Genomic DNA, 24,721 nt, shown 5'->3' on the forward strand with positions numbered 1-24,721 from the left:
CCTTATTTTTTTTTACCCCTACAGCACTTGGTCTTCCTAGGTGGTCTCCCATCCAAGTACTAACCAGGCCCAACCCTGCTTAGCTTCCAGATCAGACAGGATCGGGCTTGTTCAGAGCAGAATGGCCATAGACTGAGATGGATTTTTTTAAATTGGAGAGTTGAGCATGCTTAAGTTTGTTTAAGAAATAGCCATGAATGTTATTAAAGCTGTTTTTAAAAAACCATTAACACCATGAAGTCATGAGAAAGAGCTGGAGTGAGTTTCCTAAGAAGCTGGTGAGGGGTAGGATCCAGAGCTCAGGAGAGAGCAGGGCTGGGCGAAGAAGACACGTGGAAGTTGGTGGGTGGAGGAACAGGAAATCCACCCAGTTGTGGAGCCAGGATCAATCCACGCCTTGGGTGAGTCACTCACTCCTTGAGAGAATCATCTTTCTGAGCCTCAGCTTGTTCATTTACAAAGGGGAGTGTTGAATTACGACTCTCAAATTCTAGATTCCATTATTCTAAGCATCTAAGCTTTTAAAATTTGGTGAATATGGGGTTTTAGGATCCTAAAATTCTGTCCAAACATTTTCTATTCCTAAGATTCTCTGATTGTGAGATTATGAAATTCTAAGATAATACATTTGACTGCTCTTATGATGTCGTGAGTACTGTGGCCTCACGAGTGAGCTGGTTAAAGAAAGGCCGACCGCCTTTCAAAGCGTATGTTATTTTGAGGGCTTTGTGCAGGCCTCATGGCAGTGCATCCTGGGCAGAGGCACTGGAGCCTCTGCTGAGGCACCACCTGGCCTTGTGTTACTCTGTTCCAGAAAGCCCCAGGCCTGTTGGAAAGAGTTCAGAGGGTGGCAGGTGGACCACAAGAGGAGGAGGCAGAGAGAACAATCTGAGGCATTTCCCACTTGCAGTTCTCCCCCCACCTCTTTGTAGGAAGGCTGGGGAATGCTTTTTGGAGGCGTGGAAAGGAAGAAGGCACTCACACTTAAAACAAGACCTGAGTAGGGAGGGTGTTGGAGTAGAATTTAGAGACCTTAGTTTTGGCTCCAGCTCTGTGACCTTGGGCAGGCCCAGCCTTCTCTGGGCCTGTTTTCCCCTTGGGGGCCATTCCAGGCCTAACTTAGCCTTGCTCTAGCAGAGATGGCTCCCAGTTCTCTTCCCAGGGACTGTCAGTGAAAGGAGCCTGGATTAACAATTCCAAGTACTATTTTTGATTGCCTGCCTTGGAAAATGTCACACATTATTCATTCACTTATTCATTCATTCATTCATTCATTCATTCAATGAACAGTTCCTCTAGCACAACCTTGTGTTAAGCAGGAAAATTAATAGTTCATTTATTCATTCACCTAAGTTCCTGTCCTGACTCAATGTTTGCAATATTTTGCAAGTTACTCAATTTATCTGTGTATCTTTTCCCTCATCTATAAAATGAAGAATAAATAATTTCTGGTTACCTCACAAAGTAGTTTTGAGAATCAAAAAAGAAATTTTAATGTGAACACTGTGACAATTATAAATGTTTATTCCAATGCATGACATTGTTATTATTATGTTTTTTAATTATCGATTTCTGAGTGTGAGACACTGTAGGCGATGTGGAACACACAGAGATAAGTAAGACCTGGTTAAGTTCCTCGAGGGGTTTTAATATTTGGTTAAAATAATCTCTATCTTTTTTCTATATTGCCAGTGGCAACTGTTTTCAACATCTGCAAATGAGGTCAGACTGTTTTCCCTTCCAGCAATCCCAAGCCATAGTTTAGTGAGTTAGACATTAGGCCAGCAGAGATTTAAAATTCAAGGATGGCCTGGGCCCCAATCAGCCATCATCTTTTAAATCTCCTACCCTGGTTCCTGTTTAATACGCCCAATGATGTCCCAGGCTTACTGTTCCTTCATATAACTTTACCTGATAACAAACTGTTATCAGGATTTACTTGAGGTCCAGGCACTGGGCTAATTGCTGCGGATACAGTGATGAATAGGATGTGATTCCTGTCCTCAAAGAATTTCCTATTTATTAGAGGCAACAGACTCATGGACTTAAAATCACAGTACAGCGTAATAAAAGTTTTATGTTCCAAGTCCTACAGTTGTTTAGCTACTTTTTGAACATCTATAGTGAAAAGGAATTTGCTATCTTCCAAGCTATGCCATTCTACTGTTGGATAGTTCTCATTCATTTATTTATTCATTCATTCAACAAATCACTTTTGAACACCTGTTTCAGGCACTGGGAATACAGACAAGGTTCCTATCCTCATGGAGCTTAGAAACTGGTGAGAGAGACAAAGAATAAACAAGAACACAAGAAGTTATATGTAACTTCTATGAAGATAAATGCTATGAAGAAAATTTAAGCGGGATAAACAGACAGTGGTGGGGTGGGAGGGAGAGGCTATTTTAGATAGGGTGGGCAAGGAGATCCTCTCGAAGCGGGGGTGACATTTGAGCAGAGACCTTAATGAAGTAAGGAAACAAACCATGTGAAGAAGAGCATTATAAGCAGAGGGAACAGCAAATGCAAAGTGGGAATAATTTTAGTATGTTCAAGGCACAGCAGAAAGGCCACTGTAGCTAGAGCAGAGCATATGAGGGGAAGGAGAGGGAAGGTGTCTCTGGACAGGTGGGCATGGGCTAGTTCATGCAGGGCCCTATGGGCCAAGATGCAGAGTTTGGATTTTATTCTAGGTGTTTGGGGAAGTCATTGGAGGGTTTAAAAACCAAGATGTGATCTGATTACATGTACAGAGCATTTTCACATATGCACACTGCTTTGAGACTCACTACTACCTAAGAACAGCAAGAACTATAGTTTTTGTGTTGCAAATGAGGAAACTGAGGCTCATGCTGATTCAGTCGCTTGCCTGGGCTCCTAAGATTAGTGGTAGAGCTGGAACTATCAAGCCCATGTCTTCTGACTCCCAGTCCCTTATGCAGCACTGTTTCCTCATATTCGGCTGTGAGTGAATGAATGTATGCATCAGTAGATCATGTTCCTGTTACGGAACCCATCAGAGCCAAGGTCCCAGAGTCTAGATGCGCTCTGCCACCCAGACTGGGACTGGCGACTCTGCTGTGTCTTCCTAGAGTGTTCAGTGACCACAGTGTACGTGTGTATGTGTCCTCTCTTTTCCCAGATGGATGAAGAAACCCCGATGTGGTGTCCCTGATCACCCCCACTTGAGCCGTAGGCGGAGAAACAAGCGCTATGCCCTGACTGGACAGAAGTGGAGGCAGAAACACATCACCTACAGGTGCTTTGACTCCCTCTCTTCCTCCCTGGTTTTGGCGACACCCTCACTATTTTTTCCTGACTTGAGTTTCAGAGGCTCTCACTGTGGCTGGGTGTGAGATCAGGGTGAGGACTAGGGGCTGAAAGCTTATGACTTTGCCCTCCTTGTGGCTTCCAGGGGATGCTGTGTCTCCAACTTCTGGTTTATTTGGTCCTTTTGAGGCTCCTCAGTTGTGTTCTGTTTAGATTTCTATAGTTTTTAGTTACAGAAAGTGGGGTATGGATTGTTCAGTAACTTTCAGCTGTGATAAAGAACCATGCCTGAACCCATTTTCCCTATCACTGCTTGCCAAACACCACTCTCTCTGATCTAGACCCCATTCCCATTTAGCCTGATGGACTTCACTCAAGATTCCCAAGACAGATTTCCAGTAATTTCTTAAGAGTATAAAGGACTGGGAACTAAATCGCAACAATGTCATTCATTGACTGTCCCGGGAAACCAAGGGCAGAGCAAGATCAGTCTCCAAGTCAGACCAGCGACTGACAGCAGAGATGATGGAGCCCATCACAGCATACTCAAACATCAGAATTCAGAGTGGGGCTGCCACAAGGGCCAGACATAGGGCAGGCTCAGATGGGCTCTGGTTTGCACCTTTCAAGCCTCTGATTCTATCTCAGCTGCATCTCCTGCATTCTGGGGTAGGATCTAAGACAGAGATCTTAGAGTTGGACTAAGGGCTTTCATGCTGAGAAGCCATAGAGAACTGAGAAGCCATAGAGAACAGAACAGGATTTTTTCAGAAATCTGACCAGAGAAGGAAACTGAAGAAGAATCTGGGTTAGAAAATGGATGAGTCTACGGCCATGCCACCTGAATGTGCCCGATCCCATCTGATCTCAGAAGCTAAGCAGGGTCGGGCCTGGTTAGTACTGGATGGGAGACCACCTAGGAATACCAGGTGCAGTAGGTGTTAAAAAAAAAAAAAGGGTGGACAGTTAGAGTCTACTGAAGAAGTAGAGTGGATTAAGAAAAAGAGCTGGATTCTAACCCAACTCTGTTCTTAACTTTTATCACCCAAACTCTATGGGCCTCAGTTTCCTTACCTACAGAATGAGTGAATAATCCTTGCCCCAGGTGTTCATGGGGCAGAGCACCCAGAAGTAGTGGTGCTACATTGTGAAGAATCGTGTAATATGGATATAGTAACCTTAAATAGCTAAATCTATATGTGATTAAATCAGATACCACTCTGTACCAGCTTTTAGGTAGACAAGCAATAGTAATTGGTGGGTGTCAAAGGTTTTTTTTTTTAAGAGACATTTAACTCTACTGTTTAAATATTTTTATACTGTTATAAATGTACACATTTTATGTATTTGTTGAAAATGTAAATTTTAGAAAATGCTATCCACCAACTTAATTTTTTTTTCCAACAAATTGGAGTGAAATCCTATTCAACACAAACTTTGTCAGAGATTAAATACAAAACACTGATTAAAGCAAGGCTACTCTGATCAAGCAGAGGTAGGGACCCAGAGCCTTGCCTCTTCTTCAACCCCTAGGGCACCTCCATAAAATTGTAGGGGTCAAAATTTGAAGGTCACTAGGCTGGTCTCTGAATTTCTGTCTCTTCCTCTCTAATTTAATTCCTTCCCCTCTCACCAGCATTCATAACTATACCCCAAAGGTGGGTGAGCTAGACACACGGAAAGCTATTCGCCAGGCTTTTGATGTGTGGCAGAAGGTGACTCCACTGACCTTTGAAGAGGTGCCATACCATGAGATCAAAAGTGACCGGAAGGAAGCAGACATCATGATTTTCTTTGCTTCTGGCTTCCACGGTGACAGTTCCCCATTTGATGGGGAAGGAGGATTCCTGGCCCATGCCTACTTCCCTGGCCCTGGAATTGGAGGAGACACTCACTTTGACTCAGACGAGCCATGGACACTAGGAAATGCCAACCATGATGGTAAGGCCACGAAAAGACGGTTTGGTCCTGGGTTTCTCAGAATCCCTGAAGAAGAGCCTGGAGGATGCTATAGATGAGTTCCTGGTTTCTAGAGCTTCTTATCCAAGAACTAAGAACCTAAAAGGGTGGGAACTGTGGTCCTTAATAATATTCAACATGTGATCCACCAGGGTCAGGGCCATGGAGATGGGTCAGATCACTTAGCAAATGCTGAGTCAAGAGGGAGAGGTTAGGCCATGAATAAGATAAAGTAATGAATCAGACTGGGGGAAAAGGTTAAAAAAGCATTAAAGCTGAATGTGGGATCCAAAAGTGGTGCCGTGGCCTGACTGATGACAGCTTCAAAGGCCATCTTATGGGATGACATGACTAACTCTCTCCCTTATGTCAACCTCACAGGTGAATAACAGGCCCCATATTACTCTAGCATCCTTGGATGACTTGCTCCTCGCCAGTCTAATTCAATGAATATTATATGAAGCCAGAGTCAATACTGTGCAATAACAATACTCTTCAGGGTACAAAAGAATTCCTCATCCATATTTACTTGTAAGGCACATGCTTAGTAAGTAGGCTAGTGTACATCATTTTTAAGATGAAGAGTTCAGGGCTCAAGTGGCATAGTTGGTGGATGGCAGCACCAGGGCTCAAACCATAGTTCAACCACCTAGCTATGTGATTAGGGACAAATAATTGACCCCGGTCTCCTCATCTGTAAAATGAAGGACTAGATTAGGTGATCTCTGAGGTCCTTTCCAACTTTAATGTAACATGATGCACAGCCCATGGGATCCAAACATTTTTAAAAAGACATGGTCTCTGCCCTCTGGAAGTCCAGAGTTGAGTTGGGGAGACAGGTGTGTACATAAGCCACCCTCTCACAAGGCAGACTGTATGTACAGAAGGTTTTAGCAAAAATACCCCAAAGATGCAGTAGGAATCCAGAGGAGAAAGGGGCAAAGGATTCTATTCTGTTTTCTTTTAGATTATAATAGAAAACAACTTTTATGTTAATACTCTAAGGCCCATGTCAAGTGCTTTCCACATAGTATATACATATTTTTACCCCCATTTTACAGATAGGTAAACTGTATAGAGAAATATTAAGTAAACTAATGAAGGTACCATAGCTGGCAAATGGTGAAATAAGGCTTTGAACCGGAGCATTACGACTCCAGAGCCCATACTCTTAGCCACCATGCTAAGCTTCCATGGCTCTCAAACTGCAAGGCACACCAGAACCCCCTAGGAAACTTTTTAAAGAATGCTGATTCCAGGATCCAGGCCCTAATCATCTTGCTCTTCTGATTCTCTTGTTCTGGGGCTAGGCTTAGGAACCTGCACTTGGTCTAATAAAATCCCCAGGTGCTTCTGATGCAGGAGTTCCATCGCCTTAAGAAACACTGTCTTCATCCCCAGTTTCCCTAACTTGTCTGATCAGAAGAATTAACCAGCGTTCTTGTTATAAACACAGATTTCCAGGCCCTTCCCCTAGAGATTCTGATTCTTAAGCTTAGGCAAGTTTGGAAAACACTGGGCATTCTTTTTTCTTAGTGAAGCTTCAGGCCGAGAGATTTTAAAGCCCATTTCCTCGGAGGCTGTGTCTGGTATGTATAAATGGGGACAGCCTCCTTGAGAAAATTTCTTATTTGCATGGATCAGGGATTGTTAGCTATTGGCTTATCCATCAAAGGTGGTTCAGGAGACGGTTTGGCCAAGGCTCAGCCCAGGCAAAGTTATGAAACTGTTAAACTTCTCTTTGTCCCCTGCCCTCTTCAAACTTGTGTTCTCTTTCCTATCTAGCTCCATTTCCTCTGCCTAGTGTCCCTCCTCTCTGCCCTGGATGTGTTTCCTGGCTTTTGGAACACCTATTCTTTATCTCATTCTTATTCTTGGATCAGTGTCAAGGCAGTCTGTGCTAACTGATAAGGTGTGAAGAGAAGAGAAATAACATTTTGAGCCCAGTTATGTGCCAGGCACTGTCAGCTGATAAGATTTTAGTTATAGCCGTGATAGCAATAAATGAATTCCTAAAAGGCTGTTGCCCAGAGGAGGTGCTGGAAAGACACTTCTACTCCTCTGCTCTCCCCTTCCCAGCTCTGGGGTTTTGCATTCCCACATCCACTCCTTACTGTTGGAAACCTTGGGCCGAAATCCCAAGCACTTCTAGTGGTATGTGTGGGAAGGAGCCGGGACCATCCCTGAATCCTCTTGTCTGTCCCGCCCCATCCTGATCAATGACCACCGATTCTGATAGAAATTCCGAGGTGGCCAAAGTCTTCTCTGGACAAGTCAGAACATCTCCGTGTTCTGGGAAACCAAGCATAAACTATCCAGATGCAGTAGAACCCTGGCTGGAGAAGTGGAATGCACCAGATTGCCCTAGGATGGCTTTTGGAAGGAGAGGAAAGGAACCAAGATTTATTGAGCACCTGTATATTAGCTTGTTTAATTTCCACATAAACTCCGCGAGGGAGTGAGTGGAGCCTCCTGGGAACTTTTTGTTTATTGGCTTTCTTCTCTATTCTAAATTTCCATTATGGAAAATTTCAAACGCACAAAAGTGGAGAAAATGATAATATGAACCCCCAGGTACCCATCACTTAGCTACAGCAATTATCAACATTATATCATTCTTATTTCATCTACACCCCACTTTTATTTTTTGGCTGATGTATTTTAAAGAAAATCCCAAGCATAATCATTTCACCTGTAAATATTTTCGTATATGTCTCTAATAGATTATTTTTCACATAAGCACAAATTAAACCCAACAAAATTAATAATTTCTTAATATTGCATACCTGGTTTGTGTTCATTTTCCCAAATTATCTATAAAATGTCTTTTATAGTTGTTTGCTTGCATCAAGATCCAAACAATACCCATGCATCATACATGGCTGACATGTTTCTTAAGGACCCTTTCATTTAAAACCATCTTCTCACTTCCATTTCCCATGCTCCCCATATTAGTTGAAGAAACTGAGTCATTTGTCCTGAGTATAGCCATTTGACTTGACAAAAATCGGGTTCACTTTTAACTTGTTCTCTTCTCCATATTTCTTGAATATTAATAATTAGATCAATAGGCCTGACTAGATTCAGGTTCACTTTTTTGGCAAAACTGCTTTCTAGGTGGTGCTGGCCCTCATTATTGCATCACACTGGGAAGCATGTGTGACACAGGCTGTCCCACTTTTAGTGATATTGAGGTTGAACAGTTGGTTCAGGTATATCAGCTTTACCAAATCATTGTAAAATTCACCGGGAGAACTTAAAGAAAAAAAAAAAAAAAGGTTGCCTAAAACCCAACTCCTAAAACCCAACTCAAAATTCCTGAATCAGAATCTCCTCCACCTTTGTGTTTAAAAGGCTCTCTGGAGAAACACTGGATTGTAAAGTTGATTTTGATTCTCTAGCTCGTTGGAGTACGTGTGAAGGGCAATCTGGCCCACTGCACCTTTACGCTGGTCTCAGGAACTGCTTCCAGGCACCTTCTGTCCTCAACTCTTTCCAAAGAGTCAAGCAGTGAAGTCACTAAGCTCTGCCGGGGAGGGAGCCCGGCCTCCGGGAAGGAGACAAGACAGGAAGAGTCATACAGACCAGCGCTTCACAGGGTAGAGCCCTTCTGCAACTCTTCCCTACCCTGGGATCTAGACCCAGCAGGGATCATAATCTCCATTTTACAGATGAGAAAAGTAAAGTTCTGAGTGGTTAAGAAATTCACACAGTTGTAAGTGGTAGAGCCAGGTATGGACCCAGGACTCAATTTTTAATAATTGCCTCATGTGGTTCTGCTGCAGGTGGTCTAAGGCTCACACCTGAAAAAATACTGAACTTGTGGCACTGTCCTGTCCTGGCTGCTGTCACCTAGCCCTGTCAAGCACAAAGCTTTCATGGAGCTCACAGTCCTAGGACGAATGAGTATGTGTTAGAGGCTATAACGGAGGGTAGAAAGTGTTCCGTGTGATGATTTAGATAAATTGGTGGGAGAGAGTGGAGGACGGAGGAAGAAGTGCCTGGAAGATGTGGTGCTGAGCTGAACTTTGAAGGAGTAAGGCTATTCTAGTTAGAGGCCACAGCACTGGCAAAAGAATAGAGGCAAACGGAAATACTATAATCTTTTTTGGGGTTGGAGGAGCCAGCGAGATGGGACTTGCCAAATATGGAGGTGCTAAGAGAAGGGAAATGAGGCAGACAGTCCACTTGAGTAGCCAAGTAGACTGTTGGGTACTTGCTAAAAGGCCCAAGGACTTGAGCTCCCAGCCCACAAGAACATTCTCTATTGGGGATGCTGGTCCTCACACAAGCTCAATGTGACTCTACTAATTCATAGTTATAGTTCTGTGCCAGGAGCCACTATGAGGCTTTACATACCTTGCCTCATTAATCTTCACCTCGATTCTTATGAAGGCACTATTATCCCCTTCATTTTACAGAGGAAAAGATTTAAGCTGTCACACTGCTAAGACCTGGCAGCACTGGGATTCGTGGCAATCTGACTCCCAGGGACTGTATTTCTGACCACTCGGCTTTCTGCCTCTCACCCTCTGGGGACTGAAGACCCTAACAGCCTCCTGCCCATTAAGCACTAAGGTCTTCTCCATCCCTCTGCTTTTCCACTCACAAGCTCCAGGGAGTTCTCTAGCCCCATCCCTTCTCCTGCCATCTCCTCAGAGCAGCTCCTACTTCTAGGTCTCTTGGGTTTCCATGCAGTAAGATACCAGCTTCCTAGCTCTTCTCTGCCTTTTGGTCCCTGGAACAAACCCATAAGACTCTACTTTCAAGGACTTACTCCTGTTCTCTGCAGAGACTCACACACAGAGGCTCTCAGAGTAATAGACAGAGACTGAGGACACGGTTTAGAGTCTCGCCAGGTGCTCAGAGCCCTGCTCCCTGGTTCCCAGCTGAGATCCCGGTGGATGCCCCCGAAGAAAAGCCTGGTCAGGAGACAGTGGCCCGAACAGCGTGTCCCAGGTCGAAGAACAGGCCAGGAGCAGAGCCAGGACTAGACCCCAGGAAGCAGAGCTGCCTTCCGCTGGCTCTAGCAGCCACCTTTGTTTGGGATGGAGCTCAGAGATGAGCTCACCCTTCCCTGCTGCCAGACGGACCAGGACCTGAGGAGGGAACTGGGGGCGGCCTGGCTTCCTTGTGCCAGCTTGCCCTTCCCCAGCAGAAGGCAGCCCCAGGCTCTTGGCCAACCTTGCACTGATCTTGCCCAGGCCCTCTTCGCTGAAAACACTGGTGGTATCAGCAGAGCCACAGGCATGTACGCGTCTGGGTCTGCCCCATGGAGCTCTTCTCTTTTCCCAAGACTTTAGCCAGAAAGGCCAGAGACAATACTCAACCGCATCTGACCCTCCCAGCGCCCTTGGCTGGGTTGGGGTAGGGCAATTTTGCCAGTGACACTGGGGCCAGAGTAGATTAGGACTCCTGACAACCTCCTGGGCTCCTGGCAGCCTCTCCTGCACTTAAAGGTAGCAGGAAAAACACACCTTAGGACTGGGTAGTAAGAGGCAGGGCACAAGAGCATTCAAATGCCAGAGGTCAAGGTAAGCAAGCGTCCGTAACTGGACAGACAGGAGTCAGAACTGTTCATACAACAGCCTGCCCAACTACCAGCCCCTTGCATTTCTTTCCTAAAGCTGGCGTTACTTAATGCCCCCAAAGTCAGGCCTTGCCCTGTCCCAGGCCTGATCCAGAAGCTCAGGGGAGTTGCTTTAAGAACATTTGGTTGCTGGAACCCCACTGGCCTTGTGCTTCCTTTCTGGTCAATGGGCTTATTCCAGGCACCAAGCTTCTGTCTTGTGTACAGAAACAGCAGCTCCCCGGCAGTGTTGCGCCCATTACACATATAACTCACCCAACCCTTATGCAATCCTATGAGGTAGGATGATTGCTACATTTTATACATGAGGAAATTGAGGCTCAGGGGATAGAACTTCTGGCCAAGTTCACAGAGCTGGTGGAGTAGAGGTGGAAATGAACGAGATCTGTCCCACTCAGGGGTCAATGCTCATGACCATTATGCCATGTTGCCACCTTAGCTTCATTCTTAGGATCCCATTCCCACTTTTAGCACCTGGACCTTCCTGCTTTCACTCACATTTGATTCCTTGCCTTGATCTTGACCATAGCTCAGTTCTTTAAGGACTAGGGTCTTGCCATATTGAGAGCTGCCGCATAACCAGAGCCCGGCCTGCCCCTGGGTCTCTTGAAGATGACCGCCAGCCTGCCGCCCCCAGGACTCCCCTCTACTTGTCCCACTACCTCTGCCTTGGATCAGGCCCTTTTCATCCCTCACATGACCCCTCGTACTGGCTTCCGAACTGACCTCACTGATACCCCTGCCTCGGGTCTCATTACCCCCAAATCCTTCCGCCAACCACAGCCAGAGTGATGTCATCCTGTCACTGCCCCCACTTCTGCTTAAACCCCACAGTGGCCAATAAGTCAATCCAAATTCCTTTGTGTGGCATCATAGAGCTCTGCCTGCCAACCTGGCTGACCTCATCACTCTCTGGCCCTCCCTTCGTGCTTTGTTCTAGAGCCAAGTGGAATAAAACTGCTTGTCCCTGGACCTTGTTTATAGCACTTCCTTTGCCAGAAATGCCATCCCCACCCCTCTTCCTCTCCTACCCCTGATTCTCCTAACTTCTTATCTTTCAAGACTCAACTTAAGCTTCACCTTTATGAAGCTTTCCCTGAACATCTTCCTTCAAGTTTAAATGACTCTTCCCTTCTCAGTATCCTCACTCGACCCTTATAGACATCTATTAAAGCACCTGGAACACTAGTTTCACTAATTTTGTTTGTCTATCCCTATCCTCCACTATATAGAGAGTTCTGGATGACAGGGATGTGTCTGATTTCTCTGTGATTCAGTGTCTGGCACAAGACCTGATACAAAGTCTATGCTCAGTTTGCTAACTCAATGCATTAATTGACTGATACTTAAAGCAGATGCCCTGAGCACCTCTCCATCCCCTTCTCTACAGGGAATGACCTCTTCCTAGTGGCTGTGCATGAGCTGGGCCATGCGCTGGGACTGGAGCACTCCAACGACCCCAGTGCCATAATGGCACCCTTCTACCAGTACATGGAGACACACAACTTCAAGCTGCCTCAGGATGATCTCCAGGGCATCCAGAAGATCTACGGTGTGTGGCAGGGGAGGGGGGCCACCACTTCCACAGGGCTGAGCTACAACTGCCTGTCTGTCATGGGCGAGGGGAATGGGGGCAGGGATGAGGGAGCCTTGGAATCCATCTTCATAGCTTCTGTGTCTCTAGAGACTTCTGATGTCGTTACTTAACCAAAAGAGGCAAGGCTACCTCCTTACCCCACCCCCACCTTCCCTGCTTGCCTCTCCCTGGGGAAACCTAGGGGCAGGTCTCAGCTGCTACTGGGAGGGACAAAAGTAGGCAGAGGCCCACCCACTCCCTCTTCTCCACCCCCTCCCCCTCCACATACCTCCCTCTAGCCTCCCGTAGTTCATTCTCAAGGGGTCTCACCTCTAGCCAGGAGATTCAACTCACCTGCCCAAGTAATGGTGATACAATGTGATGAATATTATAACCAGAGCTTTTTTCTTAAACAAGAAAAAATGAGAAGCTAGGCTAATATCTTGATAAGATATGAGAAGCCTGCTACCATGCCTCCCTCCTGGTTCTCTGGTCATGCTGGTATGTGAAGTTCTTCCCATTAAGTTACTTGAGGTAAGAAGACCAGTTTACTTGAGCAAATACAGAGCGCAGGCCCCCACATCCCCCAGGCTATGGAGCACAGGAGAAAGGCTCCCTTTGGAAGTCCTGAGGACCTCACAGAGGAGGGGGCCCTACCCAAAGCCCTGGCGGACAGGCGGGATTTCCATAGGTGAAGCTGTACAGGACTGGACGGGGCAGTGGGGACTGGAAGATATTATGAAAATAGAGTGGACAGGGGTGAGGAGAAGGATGACACCAAGGTTTCTGGCTTTTGTAATTGTGGGGCAATAGGACTGACCAATCTACAGCTCAGAGATCTGGGCCGGGATATTGATTCGAGCTTTTTGGTATCCAATATACTAGCCACATGTGGCTATTAAAGTTAAAATTTAAATTAATTAGAATTAAATAAAATTAAAATTTCAGTTCTTCTGTCAAACTAACAACTAGTTACTCATTTCAAGTACTCAATAGCCACATGTGGCTGGAGGCTACTGTACTGGACAGTGCAGACAAAGAACTTTTCTGTCATCACAGAACATCCTATGGGATGGCTTTAATTGAAAGAGTCTTTAAAGCCATGAACCTGGACAAGATCACTTAGGGCCGTGATTCTCAACTTGGCTGCCCACAGGAATCACCTTGGGATTTCAATAAAAAATACTGATACAAGGTCCTCACCCCAGAGATTTGGTTTTACTTGGTCTGAGGTGCCTTCTGAGCATCAGGAGTTTTTAAAGCTCCCTAGGTGATCCGATTATGCAGCCCAAGTTGAGAAGCACTGACTGAGGGACCAGAATGGAGACAAAGAAGAGAAGAGGACCCAGGGCCACCCCTGCCTTTAGTGTAGGGTAGGGGAAAGGCTGCCAGCAAAGGAGGCTGGGAAAGAACAGCTCAGGGGATAGGAGGAAATCCAACACTGTGCAGGGTTCTGGAGAAGAGTGTTCTGAGGAAAGTTTCTCTGATCTTGTTATTCAAAGTACGGGCCTCAGACAGCACCATCAGCGTCACCTAAGAGTTTGAAGAAATGCAGAATCACAGGCCCAATCCGGATCTTCTGAGTCATAATCTGCATTTTATCAAGATCCCTGAATGATTCATATGCACATCCAAGTCTGAGCCAAGAAACCAACAGATTTGGGAACATAGAGGCCATTGGTGATCTGGACAGAGCAGTGTCAGTGGGTGACAGGGCAGAGGCCATAATGGAGCAGGATAAAGAATGAAGGGGGAGTGAGAGAATGAGGCCAGCGTGTATGGAGGGGAGCAGAGAAAGAGAGTGTGGGACACTGAGCCTAAGAAGGAGCATGTTCTCTCACAACAGGAGAGAAGAAAGAGAACAATTCAGATTTGAGAATGGACAGGATGAGAGTTCTCATTTAATAGTTCTATTTTCTCAAAGATTGGAGAAGTAAAAAATGGGGAGAAGGGACAGGAGGCTGGAGTGTAACAAACTTGTCTCAGAGCTGCCCAGGTGATGAGGAGGCAATGACAGTAGGAAGCAAGGAATGGCTAGCCCCTTTCTAAGATGCAGCCCCTCTCTCCAGGACCCCCAGCCGAGCCCCTGGAGCCCACAAGGCCCCTCCCCACGCTCCCCGTCCGCAGGATCCATTCGCCATCTGAGAGGAAGCATGAGCGCCAGCCCAGGCCCCCTCGGCCACCCTTGGGTGACCGGCCATCCACACCCGGCGCCAAACCGAACATCTGTGATGGCAACTTCAACACAGTGGCCCTCTTCCGGGGCGAGATGTTTGTGTTTAAGGTAGGGCCAGTTGACTGGCACCATCCAGGGTTCCCCTCCCAATCCTTCCCCCACCATGAAGCCAGAAAAGGCTGCTGCTCTGGGATTAGGCCTGCTATGGGGCCTGGACGGGAGCTGGCCCAACGGCCAGGACACGGGGTCTCTTCATGGTGCTGCTGCGCAAATCAAGAGGGAGCGGGGAAGACTGGTGACCCTGAACCAGGGGTTAATGCTGGGGAAAACTGCTGGAGATGGGTTTCTGGTCTATAACTTTGAGTAAGTCACCTTCCTTTTCTGGACCTCAGTTTCTCTATCTGAAAACTAGAAGAGTCGTTCCTTTAACAAAGGGTGTATGAAGAGCAAATGAGTACATGGCTATGAAGATGGTGGCTTGGAGTAGGGGTTGGCACAGTGGTGGCTGCATTTTCTCCAGGTCCTGCCAGAGCTAAGAGGCTGGTACTGAGAGCTGCCTGATAGAAGAGGGCCAGGCTACATCTTGTCACCTGTCCTGTCCTATCACGTTAGACATGGGCTGACTGGGGGGAGGGGCTGTTACAGGTTGGGTTCTAAAGGAAGCAGAGTCTGAGACAGTGTTTGGAATGTAGGATTTTGATTAGGGAGTACCTTTGGGATCAACATCTGTGGGAAGGAAGCAGGACTGGGCAGAGGAAGAAGATAAGCAGCAACTAGGCCCTTTGCAGACTCAGCCGTCCCTACAGGGGCTCTGGAGGTAGGTTGGCCAGTCAGAATTATCCCACATTGGGCCCCAAATAGCTGTACTTTATACTCCTTGCCTCCTTCAGTCATTGAATAAGGGAGGGTGTGACCCTGGGGGAGCACTCTAAAATTGAGACCAACCCAAAAGGCTGACAGTTGAAAATTGCTTGCTGACCACACTCCCAGCCTCAGAGGCAATAAGCCCTCCACTGAAGAGGATCTGGGCAGCATGCCTCTGTCACACTGCGTGGTTGCAGAGGGCTGCCCACTCCCCTCGTGGAGTTCTCCCCAGCAAGCTTTGAGCACTGAGCAAGAATCAGGTGCCCTGGGTCAGCCAAGTCCTGCCTCTCAACAAGTGGCTCTAGGAAAGTCATTTGGCCTTCCTTAAGACTCTGTATATCTCAGATCTATTTAATGAGAGTTGTGGAAGTTAAAATGAGGTTTAAAAAAACTGGATGTGAAAGTTCTTTGTAAAACACTTTAAAAAAACCTTTTCTAGCTTTTATGAATCACATTCATTCTTCTGCATTCTTTGATCCTCCAACTAAATGGTTCTTAGACAAGTCTGGGTTTTATCATCTCCATTTACACATAAGAAAACTGAGGTCCTGGGAGGTTATGGCCTTGCCCAGAGTACCTACCAACCAAAGGATGCAGTGAGACAAGGGACCAGTTAGAAGAAGAGGGCTTTTATCACGCTCTTGGCTGATTGATCTGCCATTTATTCAACATCGACTATGGGACCCCATACTGTTCTAGGCACTTTGCCTATAATCTCTCATCTTATCCACCATTAATACCTCCATTTGCAGATGAGGCTCTTTAGGTACTGTGCCCAAGGTCGTGCAGCTGTAAGTGGAGGAACCTGAATTCACAACCGGGTCTTAGAGATATCCCCATGGTTTGCTTTCCATGGTCCTAGCCCTGATGGATGGAGCCAGCTATGTATGAGGAAGGCACTCTGCCCAGGTTCAGTGACCACCTGAGCTTCCCACCAGCCTGGGGAGTGGCCCTGCTCCCGTCGACTCTCTGCTGCCCTCATGTGGCCACTCCTAGCCCCCCAACATACATACTGCCGGCCCTGGCCCACTGCCCCACCTCACACACACACCGCCTCTGCCTGGCATCATCCCTTCCGGCTCCTCCACACCTCCTCCCCACACCAGATCTGTCTGCAGTCTCTGTCTCATGGCCCCTCGGGCAGCAAGAGCCATCCTGGGGCTTATATGAAGAGAGTTAATTTAATGAGCATCCTGTCTTTCTTACAGGGTTAGAAGCAAAAATGGACAGAATTCACAGAAAGTTACAAGACTTGAGCCAGGGAAAAGTGTTGGGTTGTTGGGCTGAGATCACTGGGTTCAGAGGCTATGCCTCTTCCTCTCCCTCCTTAACCCCCAGGATCGTTGGTTCTGGCGCCTGCGCAATAACCGGGTGCAGGAGGGCTACCCCATGCAGATCGAGCAGTTCTGGAAGGGGCTGCCTGCCCGCATAGACGCAGCCTATGAAAGGGCTGATGGAAGATTTGTCTTCTTCAAAGGTAATGTGGCCTGTGCGGAGGGATCTGGGATGGTTCCCTGCCCTAGGGAACCCCTTTCTCCATCTGTAAAATGGAAGAGGTGGGGTGGGCAGTGGATGCCCATTAAGGGTCCTTCTAGCCCTTACAGAGACACTGACATCTAACTGACAGATCCCTGCAGGCAGGCAATGCACAATCTGGGGAAATCAAGTCAGGGAGTGATTGCTCAAAGTCTGTATGTGCCAAAGTTGGTGGGGCAACAAGCCTCACCTATATGAAGTAGAAGGTGGTGCAGGCAATTGAAGATCACCAGTGCTCCATGGAAGGTCACCCTGTCAGTTCTGTAAGAGCCAGGAAGTAGGAGGTCACACAGCCTGGAGACTGGAGAGGTCAAGGAAGAGGGAGGGGCAGCTAATAGTACAACATGCCCACCCTGTGCCCACCCTGTGCTAGGTGGTTTCACTTCAATTACCTTGACTTTGACCAGACTCCCAGAAGGGTAAGATACAGACAGGTAGTGAAAAGCGAGAAAAGCATTCCATGGAGAAGGAACAACATGGGAAAAGCAGTAGTGTGGGAGCATGCACATCCATTCAAAAGGCTTTAGAAGGCCCCCCCGAACAGCCATGGAGCCCCACATCGGAGAGCTGTGAGAAGTGGCCTGGAAAGAGCTGGGAGAGAGGCCTGAGGAGCCTTGGTGGCCAGGCCAGATTAGGCAACGCTGGAAATTCACTGAATGTTTCTGAGCAGCAGAGAGCCAGAGGGCAGGCAGCAGTCGGAGCAGAGGCAGGGAGGCCATTTCTGAGATGGTTGCTGGAGTTGAGGAGAGCGATGTCTGTAAGGCCCATAGCAGGGAGGAACAGTGAGGCTAGAGACAGCTAGAAGGTTAACAACGCCTCCAGAGAGGCTGAGTTTTGAGAGGCAAAGGAGAGAGAGGGTCAACAGTGATGCTGGGACTTCTTGTTGGGGTCCTGGGAGGCACAAAGGGTGAAAGAGGGAGCCCTCTGTGCTGAAGATGAGAAACTTCAGGAAGCCGACTTGGAAATGTCCAGGGGCTGATGGGCCATCAGGGTACTGGGTCTAATGCCCCGGTCCACTGGAAGAGTGGCTGTGGGCTATAGCCTCAAGAGTTGGGTGTCACTGGTAGAAGGTTAGGGGAGTACTAGCATGCATGAATGGCTAACGTCACCCAGAGACGAGAAAGTCACATAAAAGGAAAGAGGGTGGGGCATGGAGCCTGGGCAGCATGGGTAAGTTAACCAGGATCTGTAACTGGCTTCTGGCTTCTTGACCCCTAATCTCTGCCTGGGCCAAGAGGCCTCAGTCTCCCACTGAGGGGATGGAGCAGGCCTACAGCTGTTTCCCTCTGACACTATGGCTCTATGAATGGCTTCAGTCCCAGTAGAAGATGGCACTAGCCACAACTTTTGGTATTCAGTAACTGGGGAAGGCTGACCCTGGGCTCCTCTTGGCCACAGGTGACAAGTACTGGGTGTTTAAGGAAGTGACGGTGGAGCCTGGGTACCCCCACAGCCTCGGGGAGCTGGGCAGCTGTCTGCCCCGAGAAGGCATTGACACGGCTCTGCGCTGGGAACCTGTGGGCAAGACCTACTTTTTCAAAGGCGAGCGGTACTGGCGCTACAGCGAGGAGCGACGGGCCACGGACCCTGGCTACCCCAAGCCCATCACCGTGTGGAAGGGCATTCCACAGGCTCCCCAAGGGGCCTTCATCAGCAAGGAAGGATGTACGTAAGGGCCCAGCTAGGCAGGTGGGGGGGGGAGGGTTCTGACTTTATGTGGGTCTCAGTAGGACCCACAGGCATACTCTCAGGGTATCCATGTTTGAGAAATACCATCTGGTGGCAAAGACGACTGCCTCATATTACCTGCTATCAAGTCACAATTTCTCATCTGCAGGGATGATTCACAATTGAGAGATGTTTTCATAGACTGACTTCATTCCTTCAGACAGCATTCCCCAGTGGTCCTCAGGTGCAGTCTAGGGGTTTCTCCAGTTATCAAATCTGGATAAAAAAGCAATGATGGGTGTGATGGTTCTAAGGTGCTTTTCAAAAAGGCTTGAGGGCAGGAAGATGGAGAGAGAGGCCTTTTTCATTTGTGAGATGTTTTCTAAGCTCCTCCTGAAGGCTGGACTAGGAGTTTCTCAAGAAGAGGAGCCAGGTCTTGCCAGGTACAAAGTGAGTACCCATGAATGTTTGTTGAATACATGCCCACTGATCTGGTCAAAAGCACAGACTCTGGAGCCACCCTGGCTGGTTTCACATCCCACTTCCACCCCTTACTATAAGTTAGGACAAATCACTTTTCTTATTTTCCTCATTTATAAGATAGGGATAATAATGATACCTACCTCATAAGATTTTCTAAGAATAACATAAATTATGTAGAGCACTTAGACCAATGCCTAGCAGCACATGGCCCATGCCATATAAGTTTTAGCTGCTTTCATCATCATTATCATTTATATGTTTTAGTCAGGTTGTGTGGGAGGGTTGGGGATGGAAGAGGAAACAAGACTCACATTGCATCCCAGGCTCCCAGACTAGAGGCAGAAAAATAAGGTGGCAACAAATGCTTCAAGGGAAAGAAATACTGTGAGAGAACAACTAGGCAGAGGGTGCCACATTAGAGAAGGTCATCGGGAGGACTCTCTGAGGAGACATCACTGGTAAAAAAAGCCAACAGCCACAGGAACAGAGCTGCTATTTGGTGGCTCTGCTGTGTACTTAATTCTTTACACACATGGTTTTGCTTTTGGGGGAGCCTCAGAAACAGATGACATCAAAGGCTCTGACCAATGAAAGTCTCAGACAGGGTAGGGAGCCAGCCAATAAAAGTCTGAGCACATTTGTTTTGTGTCTGTGGACTGGCTGGATGCTAAAGGCTGTTGCTGGGAGCCTTGGGTAGCTCTCCAGCCCCACTGCCTTCTTTCCTTCCAGACCTTCCCCTAGCTGTGTCCCAGAGACCTTGCAATCTGTGTTGTGAAGTGATGTGTGACAAGACAAAAAAATCCATAATTGTGAAGAGATGGTGTCTGCTGTCAACAGCAGAAATCTTGTCCCCTGCCTCCCTTGGCTCAAGCAGGAGCTGGACTGAGGCCATCAGCTATGGAGATGGTGCTGTCCGAGCCCTAAGTTAGGGGCTTAATCTGATCCACATGGGGGTGCCTGTGGACACAGTGTGACAAAGCTGTGGCCACAGGCTGAGAAGGGTCCCATCTGGGAGGTATAAATTGAACTTATCAATTCTACTTAAAGCCCTTCAGTGGCGCCCCAGCACCCTTTGAGAATATGGGGTAGGCTGCTCCAGGTCCTGGGTGCCCCCTCTGCAGCTATACCAGTCATACTCCATGACCCAGCCACATTATTTGTAGGATGTGCCAAGCACTGCGCTCCCCCCACTTGCAAGCATTCTAAAACGCTGCTCCCATCACTTCATATGCCCATCCCTCCTTCAGAGCTCCTCTGGGGCTCCTCCAGGGTGAGAGGTTCCCCTCCTCATGCCCTCTCACACTGACCCAGAGCAGGTGCACAGAGGTGTCTGAGAGTGGTGATGCTGGGCCGTGTTTCTGCAGATTACACCTACTTCTACAAGGGCCGGGACTACTGGAAGTTTGACAACCAGAAACTGAGCGTGGAGCCTGGCTACCCACGCAACATCCTGCGTGACTGGATGGGCTGCAACCAGAAGGAGGTGGAACGGCGCAAGGAGCGGCGGCTGCCCCAGGATGACGTGGACATCATGGTGACCATCAACGATGTGCCAGGCTCTGTGAATGCAGTGGCTGTGGTCATCCCCTGCATCCTGTCCCTCTGCATCCTGGTGCTGGTCTACACCATCTTCCAGTTCAAGAACAAGGCAGGTCCTCAGCCTGTCACCTACTATAAGCGGCCAGTCCAGGAGTGGGTGTGAGCAGTCCAGAGCCCTCTCTGTCCACTCAGTCTGGCCAGCCAGGCCCTTCCTCACCAGAGTCTGAGGGGCAGCTCTGGCCACTGCCCCCCGGAGCCAGCAGGGCCCTAGGCCTGGGGTCGTGTAGTTGAAGTGGTGGCTGCACTGGCCTAGGCTGAGCATGGGGCAGGGAGTGATGGCAGCTGTGCCCCAGGGTGGGTGTCTGGCACCCAGCAGCCAGCCTTCTGTCCTGGGTAAACTACTCCCTACTCAAGGGAATAGGCCAGGCCCCATAACCAGGAGGAGGCCCTGTGGTCACTGCATCCTGTGGTGTCCATGAGGCACCATAGCTCTGTTCCTGGCTGGACCCAGCACCTTCTGTGGGAAGCCAGCACTAGCGCTCTCAGCCCCATCTGAGAGAAGCCACCAGTCTTGGTCCTCCTTTGCCAACACCTGCTGGTCAGATGTCCACCCCACTCCCACCCCACTGTTCTCCAAGGCTTCAAGACCCCAGCTACCAACACGATGGGCAAGAAGCCTGGGTTTCCCCTGCTGTCATACAACAGATCCCTCAGGAAACCTGTTCCACACACCAGGGTCTCCTCTGAGACCCAAGATTTACGGTCACATGCTGCAGGCAGGGCTGTGGCCCAGCTGGCTCTGACAAGGACCCAGCTGTCACATCTTGAATATTTAAATGTCCTGTCACAACGGTTTAAAGTCCCATTCTGCAAAGGCTGCTTGAGGCTTTAGGTGAATTAGAGGTGACTGTTGGTGATGAGGCCAGCGTGGCAGGCCCTCTCCCAGGTGATAAAGACCAAGGTGCTGTTAAGGCCACTCTAATGCCCAGATACCCCCGAGTATGGCCCTGCACATGAGGCTAAAGGGCTAGGGCAGGAGCTGACCCCACTTCTGGAGGCTGATCTGAGTTTGTGACCATCCTCCACTCTCCTCTCCTGTAGCTTGTGGCTTGGGGGCGCAGACTGACTAGTTGAGGCAGAAATGACTCCAAGCCAACATTCTCATGGCCTTGGGGTAAAGGACTCAGGGTAGCTTTCTGAAGTGCTCAGAGTCCACACCCCCAGCTACTCTGAGGCCGATCAATCTCTCAGCCTGGAAACAGTGTTCATATCACAAGCTTGGCCCTTGCTAACCCAGCTCATTGGGCCCATCCTCCTGCATTGTTCTTTGGAAAAGGGCACCCCCAACTGGTAGTGGCCCCAAGCCTAGGGGCCCACCCTTCACTGTCTCTGGCAGAAATCCTAGGGCTCGGCTTTCCTCACTCCAAACCAGTGGAGGCAGCCCTGCTTGTCACTGAGGAGCCCTAGGAAAGACCAATGGGTTCAGTGATGCCCACTGGCTCTCTGCCAAATCCAAGAGGCAGTGTCAGTTTTCAGGGTGCTGGCAGGGCCTCAGATGCCCCCTTGGCCCTCTGAGCCTGCATGGGCCTTGCCCCCACCCTGTGGCCTCTGGGGCAGCTTAACCTGTAGCAGACAGGGACTTCTGCTGCCCTGGGAGCTGTCTCAAGCAAAATCTCTTGTCCCAGAGGCACCTATTTGGTTCCACTGTGTTCCCTGTCATTTTCCTGTTTCTTTTCTCATTTTGGCCAAGGGCGGGCTCCCTGGGGCGGGTGGGGAACTGAGGAAATATTAGTGATTCATAGGTTTGTACAGTGTTTTATACTTTGCAAAGCACTTTATTAGCTCACACCTGTCCACTCACATGAAACTTGTGTAGGCCCTGGGAGGCCAAGGGTAACTCTCATTGTGCCCTCAAATGAAGCACAGAGGCTGTTACATGCCCAGGCCACCCAGTGGGCTGCCTGGGCCTTGGGTCCCCACCTGTGGATCTCTCTAGGATCCAAAATGAGATCAGAAGTGTCTCTTTTATCCATCTTTTCCTGGCCTCCCTTCTCCCCTTCCTGGTTCTTCTTCACTCCTCAGGTTGGTGCTCTCACTTCTTGAAAGCTCTAGGCCCCCCCAGGCTCCCCGTTGGCTCCTGGTACTACTGAGGTCAGCTGAGAAAGAGCAGGAGATGGAGGCAGGCAGCCCAGGCTGCAGATGTGAGGGATGCGAGGCCAGGCCCACAGAAGGCTGAGCCTGGATGCTTCCAATATCGGATTCTCCTGCCTTGTGGTCATCTGTTTGTCCATCACCCCAGGACAGAGCAGACAGAGGGGCAAAGCACTGGGGGCCCCAGAGCCCAGCTTCCCCTCGGCCTGGGGACCATCACAGCATTTCAGTATCAGTCACATTTTAAACTGATCAGCCTTTGTATAATGTTTTTTAAATCATTTCTAAATAAAAGAAAAATACAGAATGTGTCATTTCCCTTGCATGCGGGAACAAGTATCAGGTAGGTTCTGAGAGGAGCCTATGAAGCTTCTGGGAGAAGGGGAACAGGGTGGTTTGGAGTATCTGGGAGCTACCCCATGCATCTCATCTGTCAGTCCAGCAATCAGAAGTCCCCTCTCCCCTAAAGGCTGGCCCAAAAGGCCCAGTGTTACTGGGATCCCAGGAATACAGCCTGACAATGCCTCACTGGGATCCAGGCTGACGGAGCAACCTACCCTAGGGGGAGTATAGGAAGGGTCACTGTGGCAAAGTCCTCTCTGAATTCAAAGTACATGGTGCCATGGCCAGGAACAAAAGCGAGAGCCTAGTTCTCAGCAATAATGGGCAGATAAAGGGAGGTCAGGTCAGCAGCTTTGGGGTCTTACCAAGAGTCCTAGCCTGGTTCTCGAAGTCAGTGACAGGGAAGGCTGCCCCAGGACCCAGACGGCTGGAGGTGTGGGGTGGTTGTGAGCACGAAGGTCTGAGTCGGTTTGGGTGCAGGCTGGGAAGCAAACCAATTCCAGGTGGTGGGAGGGGCCAGAGGTTACATGGTGACCCAAGGCGAGGATATGGAGACAGCCCTGCAGAGACTTCCTTCCAGTCCCCCCGTGACCTACTCCACTCTTCCTCACGTCTCCGCGGGAAGTAAGTTGAGAGAGACACCGGACAGTGGGGACGACGCAACCAGGCGAGCCGGAAAGAATGACGGGCGGTGGGAGGTGACTCGAGGGGCGTAAAGTCAGTACCAAGAGGTGCAGGCGATAAGGAAGCGCACGTCATCCAGCGGCCCCCAGGGGCTGGGCTCGGGCTGGGGCCGCTCAGGGCCCTCGGGCGCGGTAGGCTGGGGTTGCGCCGGCTCCGCAGCGCCCTCGCCGCCGCTAAACTGAGCGCCCATGGTCTGCAGGAGGAGAGGCCTGTCAGGTGTTGGGCTAGCCGCACGCCACCCAGCCCCTGCCCCTGCCCCGCTCCCGTCCGGCCCTCACCTCAAGATGCTGGAGAAGCTGCTCTGGAATATCCCAGCGCCGGCCTCCACGCTCCGCTCGCCCGCGCAGCGGCGTTGAGAAGGGCCGACGTCGTGACGTCACCGCGCGCCGACACCGCCCTCGAGCTTCCAGCGCGTAGTTTCTGGCCCCGGGGGCGGGGCCCAACAAACTCGACCCCACCCACCAGCAACGGGCAAACCCCGCCCCAACGTCCCGAGGACCCGCCTCACGCACAGCCGGGAGACTAATGGAATGCCCACCGCAGTAAGAGTCTTGCTGAGGTTTGTCTAAGGCTGTCCGAGGCCAGCAACCTCCATCTACCTCCGATCAAAGAGAATAAGAGTGCCCTGTAGTAGCCGGGTGCCCCAGAGCCCTTATACAGGACTCTGCCCCAGAGTCCACACACCAGCTCAGGGGAGAACTGAAATAAGTTCTCATCCTTTGAAGCCATAAGTGTGAGGCCAAAGTTGCGTAGAAAATGTTAAGAACTACAGTGTGGGGTGGGATTGTGGAACTGAGGGGTGTGTGTGCCCATTCTACCCCACCTTCCCCCTGGAACAATGGTGGGGCTGGGTGCAGGCGGAAGCCGACAAACACATTCACAA

General features: G+C 49.2%; 2 protein-coding genes and 2 pseudogenes across 3 annotated transcripts in view; 2 read left to right on the top strand and 2 right to left on the bottom strand.

Annotated features, from left to right (window-relative positions):
* The window catches only part of MMP24 (matrix metallopeptidase 24), a 23,647-nt gene extending 1,281 nt beyond the window's left edge, over positions 1–22,366 (top strand). The window contains exons 2-8 of the mRNA XM_006921748.3: positions 3,143–3,259; positions 4,907–5,211; positions 12,210–12,371; positions 14,465–14,679; positions 16,774–16,912; positions 18,370–18,636; positions 20,487–22,366. Of these exons, the coding sequence (XP_006921810.1) occupies positions 3,143–3,259; positions 4,907–5,211; positions 12,210–12,371; positions 14,465–14,679; positions 16,774–16,912; positions 18,370–18,636; positions 20,487–20,824 (1,543 nt within the window). The 3' untranslated portion in view covers positions 20,825–22,366. The remainder of the gene's footprint in view (positions 1–3,142; positions 3,260–4,906; positions 5,212–12,209; positions 12,372–14,464; positions 14,680–16,773; positions 16,913–18,369; positions 18,637–20,486) is intronic.
* LOC112471296 lies at positions 16–133 on the bottom strand (annotated as a pseudogene).
* Positions 4,095–4,211, top strand: LOC112471174 (annotated as a pseudogene).
* Positions 18,671–24,717, bottom strand: MMP24OS (MMP24 opposite strand). Of its 2 annotated transcripts, XR_003043100.1 has the most exons (3): positions 24,117–24,717; positions 23,520–24,031; positions 18,671–18,915 (listed from the first exon to the last, which is right to left on the bottom strand). XR_003043100.1 is itself a non-coding variant. In XM_025039754.1 (2 exons), exon 2 carries the CDS (start codon positions 24,026–24,028, stop codon positions 23,873–23,875), a length of 156 nt encoding a protein of 51 aa, XP_024895522.1. In that variant the 5' UTR covers positions 24,029–24,031; positions 24,117–24,717; the 3' UTR covers positions 22,476–23,872. The 2 variants fall into 2 exon arrangements, 1 of the variants encoding a protein (XP_024895522.1); XM_025039754.1 differs by lacking the exon at positions 18,671–18,915 and having other exon boundaries at positions 22,476–24,031.
* Between the last annotated feature and the right edge of the window lie 4 nt (positions 24,718–24,721).

The sequence above is a fragment of the Pteropus alecto genome, unplaced genomic scaffold (genome assembly GCF_000325575.1).
Source record: "Pteropus alecto unplaced genomic scaffold, ASM32557v1 scaffold45, whole genome shotgun sequence".
NCBI classification, from domain to species: domain Eukaryota; kingdom Metazoa; phylum Chordata; class Mammalia; order Chiroptera; family Pteropodidae; genus Pteropus; species Pteropus alecto.

What these genes read in the sequence shown, in the direction of transcription:
- MMP24OS (XM_025039754.1), bottom strand. Translation starts at nt 24,028, where the DNA reads ATGGGCGCTCAGTTTAGCGGCGGCGAGGGCGCTGCGGAGCCGGCGCAA.